Raw genomic sequence first — 17,644 nt, forward strand, 5'->3', positions numbered from 1 at the left:
TTAATTTAAACATTATTTGTATAAATGTAGATTATTTTTAAATTATTCTTCAGCTTATTAGAATTACTTATAATTCAGTTTTATTTTTAAAAAGTAGTCTTATAACTGTGTTTTTTTTGTAATTATATTTATAATTAATTACTTTCTTAATTTATTATTCATGTAACTATTTATATAAAAGTCATTATTTATGTAAAATTTAGGTAAACATAGTGATAGTATTCGTATTATCTGTGATTTTAATGTTTAGTATCCAAATTTACGAATTATTTTGACAATAATTCAAATTGATAACAATTTAATAACGTTATTTTTACTTTTTTACTTAAGATGAGTTTTTCACCTAAAATAATACATTAATTTTTACTGCTTATTATTAAAAATTTAGGCATAATATGTTATTATTATTATGCATAAAATTTTCATTTTTCATCTAATTAAAAATATAGTTTTTATAGAGATAAAGTGTTAATAAACATTCTCTCTATCAATTATTTCTTTTGCTAAAAGCAACCGTCATAACTAATACTTGACAATATTTTTTTTAAACAATTTAAACGATAGTTATTTTAATTTAATCGTAATTTGTCGCAATTTTATTTTAAAGTCGCGCCAAATTTTTTTTGGCTAACAGTTGGCAAACATAAATTGTGACTGTTTTTAATAACAAAATGGCGACCTGATATTGACAGTTATTAAATAAATTAAAAAAATAATAAATCAATATAAACATAAATTTAATTAGATAGGCAATAAATTGCAAAAGTAATTATGCAATAAGAGTAATTGATGAATAAAATTACAAAAACACATAGCAAATTATAAGGCTACTTTAGACAAAAACTCAAAATTATGAGTGATTCTTATGAACATTTTACATCCGCCAATTTGCTTTTACAATTAAGTTCTATTTGGTTAATACCAAATAAAAGCTCTTTTGTTGTACAATAATGTTTCAAAAAAATTTACCTCATTTACCAATACTTATTGATTATCATTCTTTTATTATTTTTTAGTTTGAGAACCTTTGTCAGTAGGACTCCACCACGTTCTGCTGGCACCGTTATCCGTCCATATGGCTCCTCGTTTCTTTATTTGCATTTTCTCACCGACACAGTAGTAAGTAAGGTTAAACTATTTACTCAAAACCACGTGTATTTCATATCTACAAATAAATATCAAAATTAAAATATGAACGGCCAAAAAATGAGCATTCGATTACTAAATTTCTCTGGACAATACTCTGATCGATATTAAAAATATTTTTGACAGGATTAAATTATTTTAAAATTTTGTGTCGGTGATTTTAATTAATTTATAATGAATGCAACAAAGTGATTATTTAATTAGTGATAATTTGTGTGATTTTAGTTGATGAAAGTGTTGAATTAGTGTTTTGTATGTTTTTTGGTGTTTTGTGTAAAAGCCGGTCGGGCTGGAATTTTTAGGTTATAGGAATACTAGGATTATTTATAAGGTAGTATTGTGTATTTTATATTATTTATATAAATATTTTATATGTTTTATTTATCTATTCAATTTACAATAAGGGTAATTTATTAAAAGTAATATCATGCTTAAATAATCATGTTAATTACTATTGATTTAATATAAGTTAATTATGTAAATACTAATAAATTCAGAACAGATTGTCTGATTGTATGTTTATATCTTTTTTTATTAAAAAACCTTATTAAATTATGCATATTTTTAATAAATAATTAAGTTAAATAAATAGTTTGAAGAAGGAACTTTTCTAATTTTTTAATATTAATATATAAGTGTTCAAGAGTTATTTTTTTTTATAAAGGATACTTAATACTTATTCTTTTTATTAAGTGTGTTAAATTATTTCATTTAATTGTTTAATTTGAACTATTAAAGTTCAAGCAAATATTTTACTAATTTATTTTGAAATTATATAAATTTATGTTAATATTAATAATAAATTATCAAAAGTACTCGATTTATAAAATCATATTAACAGTTTTTTTAATAATAATAATATTATTTTTATGCTTTCAATTATTTTAACATTATTTAAAATATTAGTAAATTACAAAACATGCTTGAAAAGTTCTTTATATTATTTTTATTGGGATTCATAATTATCGATTATACTCTTTTTGCATTTACAAATTGTTAAATATGATAATCGATATTTAATATATTAAAATTTATAAAATTCTCTTGTTTTTCAATTCTTTTTGCATTCTATTAAATGTCAGGAATTTAATTACAAAAAATAATTTACCAAAATTGTTTAAATATTTCTTCACTTTATAGCTCAAATTGACTAGAATAGAAATTTAATATAATAATTTATAAAATTCTTTTTGCATTTTCAAATATTTAGCAAATTACATATAATTCAGATAATTTAACAAATATGTTTGAAAGATTATATATAATATAGTTTAGACTGAAAAATATAATGTTTTTGCATCACTTATTTTGGTAAATTAGATATCAATCAGAAAATTTACTAAATTTGTTTAAAATATTCTTTATAATTTAAACTTTTAGCACTATTATTTAGTAAATTAAATACAATAGATAGAATTTACAAAATTTGTTTAAAATATTTCTTATAATGTGCACTTTTTTAAATTATTGGGGTTAATAATTTATAAAATTATCTGTGTTCTAAATTTTTTTGCATTAATAATTCTTTATATTATAAACTGAACTATTGTGTTGAAATTAATAATTTTTACTTTAAATTCTTTCAGTAAATTGCCAAATTTATTTAAAATATATTTTACAATAGAAACTTGATGATGGATTAAAAAATGAGAATTATAATTTATAAATACTCATAATTTATGTAAATTCTTATCTTGCTATTTTGCAAGTTTAAAATTACAGTAAAATTATATGCAAGATTACAGTTATTATTTGAATTTATCTTATACTTATTCAATGTATTTATAAGAAAAAAGCTTTTTAAAGGACAAAACCTTTCAAAAACACTTAAAAGAACTCACCCACAAAGAAATTTATTTTTATAACTATGTTTTGTTATTTTTAAATATACTTAAACTTACTATATATTTTTATGTTACTGTATTTTCTTGTATTTTTTTTTTTTTGTTCTATTTACTTTTACTAAATTGTATTATTTTAATTCTGGTAACTTCTACTTATTGTCATTTATGTAGTACATAATATGTACAAAATATTTTTTTTTATTTTTCTATTTTTAATAGTTATTTGCATGTTAACAGGTTATAAGCAAATGCAAAAAGAGTTTAGAATCTCCTAATAGAATCTATTTCTAATAATAATTTGAATCGATATCAAATATTTGTGGATTGTGCAAATGATTATAAATTATCACTTGGCACACAAAGTACAGCTTTTGAAAAGCTCGTGTATTCGAAAATTACCTTTTATTTTACGACTGTGCAAATAGACTTTTATTGCCATTAGCAGAGGTGGCCAGATAGAAATATATATAACATTGTAAATCATCCTTTTGAACTTTTTATTTTGTTTAGTCCATTAATTCCATACTTTTTATTTAGTCCATTAATTCCATTTTAATCTGCGACTTCCATTGGTTGTATCAGATTATAGTTTCACACAAGATTCCTAAATAAAATTTAAGTGTTAGTACATTAAGTATAACAAAGTCAAAAAAGTACACGGGATTTAAGATTTTTTTTTTAAATACATTCAAATAATGTTTAAGTATTTATAAAGCGTATATTTGTTACTATGGAATTATATTGTACTTAAATAGTTTATTATTGTTTCTATACCTTCTTTCCTTTGTCCAGATTAATGACCCAAATCTGACAAGCAAGACCAAAGAAAACACACTTTCCACAAGCCAAACCATTCCAAATATTAGCCAATATTTTTGATACCACCTACTATATAGTTTAGTCAAATTAATGATCATTCACAAGTCAATTAACTGTAACAAAGTCAATACAAAATGGCGAAAGTGTCGGCATCGGAAATTCAGACCTCCGCGTCAACTTGCACCATCTTCCGTCCAAGGACAACTTCGCGGCGGGTACGAGTAAGGAATGCCAACCTTTGCAGGATGACAAGCGGACCAAGTTCACAGAATGTGTTAAAATGCAAAAACAATTAGGAGTATGGGACGGAATAGCTATAATTGTCGGTATTATAGTCGGATCGGGGATTTTCGTGAGCCCCAGGGGGTCCTGATGTATTCCGGGTCCGTTGGACAGGCGCTGATTGTCTGGGTGCTCTCGGGGGTGCTGTCGATGGTTGGCGCCCTGTGCTACGCGGAATTAGGTGGTACTAGTTTGACGTTTCAGAAATTATGAACATGAACATAAATTGTTTTTAGAAAATGTCTGGTTTACTAAGATAGTTTGAACATAATATTTATAAACGGATTCTTGTGATTTTGCAAGGTGGTTTGTAAGGCGACTATAAAAAAAAGTTGGACTGCGTCCAGAATTAGTAGAAAAACATCAGATGAGTCGATGAACTTGTCAAATAGTAGTAACGAAATAGTTTAAATATAACGAAAAACGTCGGGAAAACAATCGAAAGAAATGTTTGGGTACGCAAACATAAGAAGAAGATTTGTTTTTCATTTTTCTTCCTCCTAACTGTAACTCTTCTCTGGATTCTAAATATCCAGGAGAGAATTTTCCAATAATATAGATATGTTATGGGTCTATCTTCGTATGAATTTGTAGCGACAAACTGTCAAAAAGTTGCTACAAATAACAATTTTATCATAAGTTCATCTTTATTGATTACACTAAGTGAAGTTTTATATGTAAAACGTCTGATCGCACAGCAAATACAAAGCATTTTGACAATTTATTACTACCAACTCATACGAAGATAGACCCTTAACATTTCTATTTTATCCGAGAATCGGCCCTTAAATTTTATCAAGAATCTAAAATCGTATGATTGTTGAATGAATTTTTTCTTCATTGATTTTACAAATTTTTACCTCCAGTTCTATTTGTAAATTAAATATATAGAACAATGTGTGTTTGGATTATCTGATGAGAATCTTTAAGACTTACATGGAGTCCAAAATAAGCAAAACATTCCATTGTTATTTCGGAATTGCTCATTAATAAATTGAATGGAAAATATTTATGTAATAGGAAACATAACATTTTTATATGTATTATAATTCAGACCTTTAAATTGTTATTAAGTTATGTTTTTTCAAGACTTATTATGGAATGCAACCCGGTGGTTTTCCTGCTAAATGTGTTATGTTTTGGCCAAAAAATGGTATTTGTTAAAATTATGTTATCTTGACGTTTTCAGTTATTCTGAATCGAATTTAGGGAAAAATGTTTGTTTGTGTATGTATGTGAGCCGATTTTTCACCTTTTGTCTAAGTTTTCTCTAAAACGGCTGGACCAATTTTAAAAATTTAAAAGCCTGTGTGCAACGATCGACCAAGCCGTTTCTTTTGTAAATACCAAAAAATGTTAAATTTTGTGTCCACGTTTTAGCCCGCAATCTTGGATCGCTTTTAAAAATTCTAAATCTGCTGGAAAGAAGTCTGGAAGATAACATTTGAAAATTGTTTCTAATGAAAGCGAAATGTTTATTTCCCAAACAGATGAACATTTTATCCAAATAGCTAATTCTAATTGTTATTGATAAAGTCAACAAGATGCAATTTTCCTCAAGGCACAATGCCACTTACACCTAGTTACTTATATTTTCGTGATAAAATGTATTGAAGTTTATAAATAAATTAATGCATTGATAACAATTAGCAATATAAAAACTGGTGGCTAGACGACTTGTCTACATGGCTATTAAAATGAGATAAGCCCCATAAAATTGTTTATTTATATTCAGATATTGTTTGTTTAAAGTCCACGGGGTACTTCCTACATAAAAAACAAATTATCTCAATAAACACACAGATAAAAACTGTATTTATTTATATACTCGAACAAATTGTTATTAATAAAGGTTTCATTGACACCTTTGATTAAGGAGCTGTTTTATATGAGTTGTATTACTACAATAGAACGAGTGAATTTGTAAAAAGGATAATGGTGCATAAAATTTTGCAAATTAAATATTTGCCATTGCGATTATCTATTGTGCAATAATATTATTGTGTGTCAATCTGTTTTATTAGATCAGGACAATAAACTGACAGCCGACCGACAATTGAGAATAATTGACCAGGAACGAGCGGCCAAAAGGAGGCCCTGGTTATGGAATTAAAATACGAAAATAAACATTACTGTTTTTTATAAGATTTTTCTTTTTGAAAACCAAGTTGTAGAATATAATTAGTTTCATTGATTGAAACTGGCATGTGCTACAAAAACATTCGCTATCGGTTACATTGTATGTAGTTATTTTGCAAATTAAATAATGCCATAAATCCTATTCTAATAATAAACTTTCTAAGGTATTTTTAAAACAACATGGTCTTCGCGTGTTCGATTTATATGACAACTATTCACACTTTATACAATGTACGAAAATCAGTTTATAAAAGTACGGAAATAAATTGACCTGATTTTAAAGATTTTTATAGGATTAAATTTACAAAAACAGACAATGAGTATTGTATTATTAAGGGGGTATTCTAGTGTAGAAATTCAAAAAACTCGATTTTTTTTATTTCATATTTTCAAAGTTTACCTATCTAAGAATGTGGATACGAGAAGGTTTTTGAAAATTTGAATTATTTTCGGAGATATAGGCATTTTACTGACTCGGTCTCCATACTGGTTTGGCTTCACGCAAAATTTAAATGCGTTTTTCTCAGAACAGACTTTTTCAGTACTGTTGACACGATTTCTCGAAATCTACTTGAAATGTACAGAGAGTCTTGTTTATAGACCTATCTATAGCCCGAACTAGGATTATCCCCAAATTCCAATTTTTACTATTTTCAAAAAATCCGAAAATCTCAAAAAAACATTTTTGGTATACTACCAATGAAATGCGTATGATAATTTATAATAATAGTTTATTAGCAGTTTATGTACATAGATAACTTATCGCGACCAGAACCCGGGACCGACTGCCTGTTGAGCAATCCATACGCGCCATCCGGCACGACCCTTACGACGGCGACGTTGCCATACGCCTACAGTACTCCCCCTCTAGTGACGAAGTTCACGAAAATCCGGCCTGCCAAAAATCCGGAAACCGAACTCGGCGTCCTCGTCTTGTTGAAGAGTTTGGTTGTGCAACTGGCTCAGGCTCTGTCGGGCTCAACGGCTGAGATCTGCTGTTGTTGTCAGATTCTCGCTGGATTGTTTGCGGAATCTCATTAGACTGCGACGGAACGGATTCAGCATTTTCTTCTGGTGCTAGTGTGTATGCTGGCTTCAAACGGTCGATAGATATGGTGACATCTTTGCCACGCATACATACCACAAAAGACTTTGCTGATCTGGACTTTACCTCAAAGGGACCTTCATATGGATTCTGCAGAGGTCTCTTTGGGCCGTCGTTTCGAACGAAAACGCTCTCCGCAGTCGCTAAATCTTTGAACACAAATGTTCTCTTCTGGCCATGTCGCGTTCCGTTGATGGGGCATATATTTTGCATGTGGTCCCGCAGGTTATTTACAAAGTTTCTCTCGCCGTAATTACTCGTCGGTGTTACGTGTAGCATTGGTCCAGGCAATCGCAAGGCTTCGCCATATACCATTTCCGCAACAGTAGCTTGCAGATCCTCTTTCCATGCTGCACGAATTCCTAACATAACCGTCGGTAATATTTCTGTCCATCTTTCACTGCTATGGCATCTGATAGCTGCTTTGAGCTGGCGGTGGAATCTTTCAACCATCCCATTGGCTTCGGGATGGTATGCCGTAGTCTTGTAATGACTCGTGCCAAGCAGCTGATTTAATTCACTGAATATTCGTGACTCGAACTGCCTTCCTTGGTCCGACGTCAGCCGCAGCGGTATACCAAATCTTGCAATCCAATTAGAATAGAAGGCTCGCGCTACGGTGGAGGCTTCTTGGTCTCTGATTGGAATTGCTTCCGGCCATCTCGAAAATCTGTCGACGCATGTAAGGCAATACCGATATCCTTCTGACAATGGCATTATCACTATATCGATATGCACGTGCTCAAATCTACCCGATGGAAGTTCAAATTGTCCAGTTGGGGCCTGCACGTGCCTACTGACTTTTGCACGCTGACATGCGACGCAACATCGAGCCCACTCGCGGCAATCCCGTTTGATGTACGGCCACACATATCTTTGTGTAACTAGCTTGATCGTAGCATTCATACCGGGGTGTGACAATCCGTGTAAGCTATCAAACACCGCCCGCCGTAACTTTGTTGGAACATACGGTCTAGCTGTTCGCGTAGAAATGTCGCACAAGACTGACACGTCTTGGTCCTCAAATCGAATAAGTTTCAGTTTGAGCGACGTGTTGTTTTCGGTGCGCAACTTAGCTATTTCTTCATCTATTCTCTGCTCCGCTGCTAATAACTTCATATCTATTTCGGCACTTCTTAAAGACTCCACCCGCGATAATGCGTCGGCGACAACATTTTTCTCTCCCGACATATGACGTACATCGGTCGAAAATTGGGCGATAAAGTCTAAATATCGGAATTGACGAGGCGAACACTGACTATCCTTCTTGACAAATGCGAACACTATTGGTTTATGGTCAGTAAAAATTGTAAAAGTTCTTGCCTCAACCATGTGACGAAAGTATTTCACCGCTTCATACACTGCAAGTAGTTCACGATCGTAAGTCGCGTATTTCCGTTCCGTTGTGCTCAGTTTTCGCGAAAAGAATGCCAAGGGTTGCCAGCTGTTAGCGACCTGCTGCTGCAATGAGGCTCCAATGGAATGTTCTGAAGCGTCGCAGAAAATAGCTAAATGAGCATTTGCGTGTGGGTGGGATAGTAGTGCTGCTTGAGCCAGACTCTCCTTACACGCTTCAAAAGCAGCTGACGTATGCGCTGTCCACTCTACCGGGGTTTTGCTCTTCGGATCTCCACGCAGAAACTCATTCAACGGTGCTTGAATTTGAGCGGCATTTGGTATGAACCTTCTATAAAAGTTTAGCATGCCCAAAAACCGCCTCAGCTCTTGCGTTGTTGCTGGCTTTGTGAATGTCCTAATAGCTTCAACCTTCTCTGGCAAGGGGCGAGTACCCTCAGCCGACACCTCATATCCCAAAAACTTCACACTTGTTTGGCCGAACACACATTTAGATGGGTTTATTACCACTCCAAATTCCAGAAGTTTACCAAACAGTGTCTCTAGGTGCGCCATATGTTCTTCCTCGGACGACGAAGCTACAAGAATGTCATCGATGTAGGCGTAACAAAAATCTAACCCTTGCAACACCTCATCGATAAATCTCTGGAATGTTTGCGCGGCGTTGCGCAATCCAAACGTCATGTACGGAAACTCATATAGTCCAAACGGTGTTGTAATAGCGGTTTTTGCAATATCTTCTTCCGCCACCGGAATTTGGTTAAACGCTTTCACCAAGTCTATAGTCGAGAATATAGTTTTTCCGTCTAAGGCTTGGGCGAAATCATGAATATGGCGTACTGGATATTTGTCAGGCTTCGTTCGCGCATTCAAACCTCTATAATCGCCACATGGACGCCACTCATCACATCCTTTTGGAACCATATGTAGCGGGGCTGCCCAACAACTTTTCGATGGTCGAGCCGTTCCTAATTTCAGCATAGCTTCAAACTCCTTTCTAGCAGCAATGAGTCTGTCCGGAGCTAATCTCCGAGGTTTTTGAACCACCGGCGGTCCAGGACTGGTTTCTATATGGTGTTGCGTCGCGTGCTTGCGTAACCTAACAGCGCCGTCTGGTCGTGTTAAACCAGGAAACTTTTCAAGCAACTTATGGTACGCTGTTGAACCAGTTACCACCTTTATAGTCGCTATTGATCCCGCTGCAATATCCGCCTGCGCCGTTAATCCTGTCATAGCATCCGTTATTTGACGATTTTTCACATCCACAATCAAACCGTAGTAAGCGAGAAAATCTACACCAATTATTGGTTGCGTAACGTCTGCTATAATGAAGTTCCATGACAGGTCGCGACGTAGCCCAAGATCAACCACCATTGCCACCGTACCATAGGTTGCAATAGTCGTATTATTTGCGGCGGCTAGCTGGTATGCAATCCTCTTCCTATTTGGATTGCATAATAATGAGCGCGGAAACGCTGAAACGTCCGACCCCGTATCAATCAGGTACGACACCTGACTCTTTCTGTCACTTAGGCAAACACGGCGGCTTATCTGTCTCTCTGGGCGTAAATCGTTTGCCGCTAATAACGATGGCCCACGGAGTTTTCCGAACGCATGTCGCACGGCGATCGACATCTCATTGCATTCCGACCGAACCGTCGATGATATTCGCAAAGCGTTCGTACGCGCTCTTCCGAACCTGACCGAGTACTTGCGGGCGTACGCGATCTGCGCTTACGGCGAAGGGATGAACCGTCTCGTCGATCCTCTACCTGTTTTCTCAAGTCAGAAATCTCGGCTCGCATGTTCCGCAATTCTGACGCGAGGTTGCCGTAAAAATCGTCGTGCGCTGATGTGCTTGCAATCGCCATTGTTGTTGCACCCGATGCTGTCTCTAATTCCATAATTCTGTCGGCGGCTTTCGCATTCGAATCTATGTCACTGTTTTCCCGTATAGATATTAATGCTTGCACATGCGTAGGCAATCGCGACGACCACATTAGGTTCAGCATTTCTTTTGAAACAGCTGAACCCGCTAATGAGCGTAGGTGCCGTAAAAACTGTGATGGAGTTCTATCACCCATTTCCTGACCTTCCAACAACTGGCGTAGCTTTGTTTCATCGGAAATGCCATACCGTTTCAACAATTCCTTTTTCAACGCACTATATGGATTATCTTTAGGGGGTTTCAGAATTATATTGCGAACTTCTGACGCATACCGCGGGTCCAACTTACTAACGACCGTATGAAATTTTGAACTTTCATCCTTCACATTAGCGTGCACAAACACACTTTCCGCTAAAGCAAACCACAACTCTGGGTCCTGCTCGTAAAAATGTGGCAAATTTACGTTATCGCGGGGCACTACTACTGGCGTACTCATGTTTTCCACTGCACTTAACTTTTTCGCACGAGAATTCATTTAAAATTAACACACACACACTAAATCACGTCGGGGTCACCACTTTGGTATACTACCAATGAAATGCGTATGATAATTTATAATAATAGTTTATTAGCAGTTTATGTACATAGATAACTTATCGCGACCAGAACCCGGGACCGACTGCCTGTTGAGCAATCCATACGCGCCATCCGGCACGACCCTTACGACGGCGACGTTGCCATACGCCTACACAGTAAAAAAAAAACAGTTTGAAAAAAACTTTTTTTTCAAACAGTCGCCAATTTGTAAAAAAAAATTTTTTACTCATCGCTAGTTCGGGCGATTGCGACATCATTGTAGATTAATAATCTTTTTATTTTTTGCATTTCCGATGTGCCAATTATTTGAGACCAGCTGGCAGTTTTTACAATTTTCAACTTTTTTATTTTTTAATTTTTGTTTTGTATTCTGATAATATTAATAAACAAGTGGTAAAAAATGGATAGTAAAAACATTCATTGCTTTCTTTTACACTTTAGAAATGACCTTAAATTCATCGCTCTACATTAGAATAAAGTATTAACATTTTTGATTTTCTAGAAATTGTTTAGAATATACCTTACTTAGCAAAACAACGTTTGCCAGGTCTGGTAATAATATAAATGATAGAAATAAATAATTTATAAATAATTATTGAAATAAGGTTAATGTTAAATTTAAAAAAAAAATATATTTTATTACCCATATTTATTGGTGACTATTTTCTTAAATATTTTCATTAATTTTTTTTAAATTTGTTAAAATGAATTAGATCAATCATGTATATATTTTAATATATATGTTTTTTCTTAAATAATAATTTTATAATAATTTATTTAATTAATATTTAGAACACTCAGCAGATCTTGTCCATTAGATCATTGCTGCTAATTTCATGGATAAACTTTAATTATTTAAACAAATAATTGTAAAAATGTATTAATTTTTAGCGTCACATGAATTTGTCCATTAGCATTTAATTAGCAACATATGATTTAAAACCATGAATGAATTAATGTTATACAATTATTATATAATATTTAACTCTTACCTTGTATCCAGGTACTATGATACCGAAATCCGGGGGCGACTACGCGTACATCGGAGCCGCTTTCGGAGCCCTGCCTTCATTCCTGTATTTGTGGGTGGCCCTTTTTGTCTTGGTCCCCACGGGGAATGCCATAACTGCCTTGACTTTTGCGGAAAATGTTCTGCAACCGGTTTGGAAGGACTGTGTGCCCCCTTATGTAGCGGTCCGGTTGTTGGCAGCCGTCATAACTTGTAAGAAAAAATACTATTAATAAAAGAAAATGTAAATTTTTATGTTTTGTATAACTCAGTCAGATAATACAGTGCAATTTTATTAAGTATTAATATTGATAATATTTTTTTAGGTCTGCTGACTGCTATTAACTGCTTTAATGTAAAATGGGTGACACGAGTTCAGGACATTTTTACATGGACCAAAATATTAGCTTTAATTGTTATAGTGATAGCCGGAATAGTTCACTTGGGTAATATAAAGACGAATATATAAAAATTCTTACCATTTTATACATTTTTTTAAATTTTTAGCTACTGGCCATACAGAAAATCTAAAAGATCCAATGGAAGGATCTCAATTAGAACCAGGTTTCATAGCTTTAGCATTTTATTCAGGTTTATTTTCATACTCGGGTTGGAATTATTTGAATTTTGTTACCGAGGAACTGAAGGATCCTTATAAGTAAGTATTGAACCAAAAATTAATACATCAATTAAAATTTAACTAACCTTTTGTATATGTTTATTAGAAATCTTCCAAGAGCAATTTGCATATCCATGCCATTAGTGACGATAATCTACGTGGTGGCAAATATGTCATATTTTGCAGTACTGAGTCGAGATACTATTTTATCATCCACGGCTGTGGCTGTCACCTTTGGTGATGTTACTTTGGGAATGGCTTCATGGCTTATGCCTTTTTTTGTTGCATGCTCCACTTCGGAAGCCTTAATGGAGCCATTTTTGCTTCATCAAGGTAATAATTAGTAATTTATCATAGTTATTCCATGTTTGACTCAAATATTTTTAGGTTGTTCTTTGTTGGAGCAAGAAATGGTCACTTGCCAATGGCAATTGCTTTGATTGATGTTAAACGTTTGACTCCTGTGCCATCATTGATATTCATGGTAATAATGAAATACTGAATAATATATATATATATATATATATATATATATATATATATTTATTTATATATATAATATTATATTTTTTCAGTGCATTATAACATTGGTTCTACTTGTGATAAAAGATGTTTACATGCTAATAAACTATGTAAGTTTTGTGGAATCCCTGTTTATTTTGCTAAGCGTGACAGGATTATTGTGGTTGAGGTATAAAGACCCAACAGCCCATCGACCCATCAAGGTACTCAAATAACACGCATATCAAAAACCCTGATTTTTAATCAATCAATTACATTTTAGGTCAACATTGTCCTTCCAGTTCTATTCTTCATAATCTGTGGCTTTCTAGTAACTCTACCTTGTTACGTGTCAACCTTAGAAGTGGCTGTCGGTGTTGGAATAATAATATCCGGAGTCCCTGTTTATTATGTGTTAATCGCTTGGCAAAATAAACCTCAATGGCTTTTGAGGCTATCGAGTGAGTTCAATCTGTTTTGTGCTAGGATGTTCCTGTGCGTTCCTGAAGGATCACAAGGTTTACATAATGAATAAAAGTTGGACTATTATTTAGTCTTAAGAAATTTCATGTTACATCCAGCGTCAGCTGTAAAATATTTTTACACATGTATATTTTGTTTGTGTAAATTAGAAAAATGTTCAGGGTTTTATAAGTTAAATTTGTAATTATATTCAATATTTATGGATTGTATTTGTAACGAACACCAAGCATGACAAATTTTATGTTTATTCAAAATCCATAAAGAAGATTGAGCACCAAAATGATAATTTTACAAAAGGTGTATAATTTTTGCTCGAATATAAATTAAGTTTTAGTTAAAAGTCGATTGTAATTTGTTTTAAGTATTTTATATTTAGCTTTAATTTAGAAATTGTTCATTAAGGTTTAGTATTGAATATTATGATTTCTGATATTTACTTGCTGTTTTCTTTAAAAGTCATAAACAAGATTATTACACTTTTTAAACTAGTGAACTTTCAAGTAATATTTAACTGTTTTATTTAAGTTATTGTTAGTTTTTTTTAAATTTATATATTTTTGACAGTTGATACAAAATGGCTTATTGCAATAAATATTTATATTTAAAATTCCTTCTATAACAAAAACTATCAAAACTACATGAAATTTAAAAAAATTGCTGAAAAGATAAAAAACAAAATACAAGATATATTATTATGAAACGCAAATGATATAAAAATCATACACAATAAATGTTTTAAACAATAAATTGCTTACCCCATTTTGGCACAATATGGCATCACCCAAATTTACTGTAGATAAGCCCATGGATAAATAAGTATAACCATTTTTCTTTAAATAATTAAAACTAATTGAAAAGTTAAATTTTAAAACTAATTAAACATTTGTTATTTACTAATTTATATTTAACGAATTTTTTACCGCTTCACAAAACTCATTTTGAATTTTAAAACTTTTTTGACATTTGAAGTTTTCTGCATCCAACTTCCTTGTGGTTCAGTGACATTTACGAGAACGTGAACGTACAAATTATTAATTATTTGTTATATTAATAAAACTAAGACGTGATTTTTACTAAATATTGTATTTTAAGTTAATAAATATAATGACGTGTAGGTAAAGTATAAAAATTCCATAAATCAACGTTTGTAAAAATGAAAATGTGGCGTGGTTATTGTCAATGTTCGTTGGTTATGAAAAAGTTTTAAAGTTATATAAATGGCTTCATCCAGGGAACAAAATCTCTAGGGTAAGTTAATCCTTTTTTTATTGTGCATGTTAATCAACGATGTCAAAATTGCATCATGGAGAAGTATTCGTTCTTACGACATTAGTTTTGGAAAAATTAAGTTACAATGATTATCCTGTTGAAGTAATAATTTTGCTAAAGTACATTAATCCTTGTGTAATTAATAAATATGAAAACATCACACAATTTGCTGAATTGATGTTCCATGTGCTTTTCATAACCTTTGTCAAATGTCTCCATATTTAGTTGCACGAATATAAATCATTTACTGAGTCTTTTTCAAATTTGACAATATATTTATTCAAATAATCATACAAGAGAATTAACAACAGAACAATAATAATTGTTTGTTTATAATTACCACACTGGTTAACTATTTTTAGATACAGTATACAAGTTTTAGTTCCATATGCAAAATCACACACAATTATTCATAATCATCGATATTATAAAACAATCACATTTCTAGTTATACGCATTCGTGAAACACCATAATTAAATTTGACTAGAAAGGAATAAAGGACAGATAAATTATTTTAACATGGAATGCAATAGAATAGAATCATGTGTTTATATTTTAAATCTAAAATTAAAGTAAGCATCTTTATACTAAATTAATAAAAGCAGTCTATAAATTATGATTAAACTTAAAACTAAACAGAATGTTGTATGGACAGATTGCACTATACATTTATATATAAATTCGTGATGTCCTACTACTGGTGTTCAAGCAAGATGGTACTGTCGAATTTGGTGTCTTCATCTAAGGGATAAAAGGATAAAGGACTCATTATAATGATAAAGAACTCATTTTAATGTTATATATTCATATATATTTCTATGTGTCTTTTATTACCTTTATGTTGAATTGTTTTAAAGTGGCTTCAAGAGCAGCACCATTACCCGAAAAGTATGCAGATATTGCATTGTGAAATAATAACAATTGTTTATGCATCACTTTTATCTGAAAGCCCAAAAAATACATTAAATATTTTTATATACATATTGTTATAATAAATTTTTACTGCTTACCCTATTTTCATCTAAGAATTTTAATTTAACAGAAACATCATCACGTAACTTCTCAAAATCTCTTTATGTTTTTGGTAATTCTTTTGCACTTCGTCTTGGTTCTGTGCAGTATTTGAATTAGTTGTCGGGCTCTGTACTAAGACTTCAAGATCACTTCGATAGGCATCATACTCCACTCTTAAAGAAAAAAGATAATTAGAATAATTATATATTTGTTAGTTATATGTATTGAATTAATTATCTACCTTGCAATTTCATATTGCCTTATAGTCAACAAAGTGTCTTCAATAGTTTTATTACATAAAGTATTTACAGATGATGTGAAAAAATTAAGAGCCCCTAACAAAATCTCTCCATTCCTAGTCAGACTTCTTGTGTTTCCGAATTGTATAAAAATTCTTGTTGAAGTTCAGGACTTTTCTGTGCTAACTCTGAAAATGCTTCACCTAAAGCATGTTGAGTTTGCACTACGTTGTGAAAATGAGCAGACATCGCTCTTGTAAGACGCAAAACATTTGAATACTTGCGTTGGGTGTCTCTTAATTGTTCTATTTGTGCCTCCAATTCTAAAAAAACACAAACATAGTTAGTAAACTGTCATTTACCACATAAATCATTTACCATATACCTGTGTCCACAGTCCTGGTGCTTTTTCCGAGCTTTTCAAACATAAGTTGTTTTGTACATTTGTATGTTGATATACTCCAAGTTTTCAAAGAATCTATTTTTGAAGCACCAGCTTTCAGTAAAGCGTCTCCGTTCTGTAAGGGAGTGGCAGGTGCACTGAAAGGACCTCCAGAACCCCTAGAGCCCGAGGATAAATTTAATGAACTCGGGGGCACCGCCGTACCAGATTGTACAGCCCCTGAAGTCTCGTTCATGGACGGACTGTCTTTTAACATTTCGTGAATGCTACGTTCTGCACTTCTTGATGTCGTCATTGTTTGAGCCATAACAGGGTAATAGAAATATATAAATGTGTAAAGCACTTAATGGGCTGTAGTAATAATTATCTTTTGCCTTGGGAATTTTTATATAGCAGACACATCACAGACAAGCACAATTTATTAGGGACAAGAGCTTAATATTTATTGTTGTTGATAGGAATTAGTTGCTATCCTTAAAATAATAAGGACAGTGCTGGGGTAATAGTTATATTATTTATATCCACATATTTATTATAACTCTTGGTACAAAAAACAATCAAGTAGCGACTTTTTGACGTTGATCGCCATAGAGAGACTTTTACGAATTTATAGAGAGAGGAATGTAGAGATAATTGAAGCGTAGAGCAAAATTGTGGAATAGATCAACACTCATTATTTAAACAGAAACGACTTTTAAATTCTTAAAAACATAAAAATTTCCTTATTTTCATTATAAAAATTAAAACATCTTATAGCGTACTCCAAAATATAGACAAATCAAAGAAAGCAATATATTAAGGTATTAAATTTATTCAAAATATCCTAAAAAATGTATTTTTTTCCAAAATTCATTATGTTACAATACAAGACAGTCCTATATAATATCATTTAAACTAACTTTTAACAATTTATTATTGCCCTTTTATCAA

The 17,644-nt window shown here is 32.1% G+C and overlaps 1 protein-coding gene and 1 pseudogene across 1 annotated transcript; one reads left to right on the forward strand and one right to left on the reverse strand.

Moving 5' to 3' along the window:
- Positions 1–3,685: 3,685 nt before the first annotated feature.
- LOC113367879 lies at positions 3,686–14,055 on the forward strand (annotated as a pseudogene).
- Positions 14,056–15,727: 1,672 nt separating this feature from the next.
- LOC113367880 (arfaptin-2-like) lies at positions 15,728–17,132 on the reverse strand. The gene is given in 7 exon segments (XM_026609456.1): positions 15,728–15,799; positions 15,893–16,000; positions 16,069–16,127; positions 16,130–16,245; positions 16,314–16,443; positions 16,446–16,634; positions 16,697–17,132. Coding segments are annotated over 7 exon segments (999 nt in total). The 5' UTR covers positions 17,022–17,132.
- Between the last annotated feature and the right edge of the window lie 512 nt (positions 17,133–17,644).

This window comes from Ctenocephalides felis, unplaced genomic scaffold (assembly GCF_003426905.1).
Source record: "Ctenocephalides felis isolate EL2017-DRISC unplaced genomic scaffold, ASM342690v1 CF-g0.4_SCAFFOLD_01170, whole genome shotgun sequence".
Classification (NCBI taxonomy): Eukaryota; Metazoa; Arthropoda; class Insecta; order Siphonaptera; family Pulicidae; genus Ctenocephalides; species Ctenocephalides felis.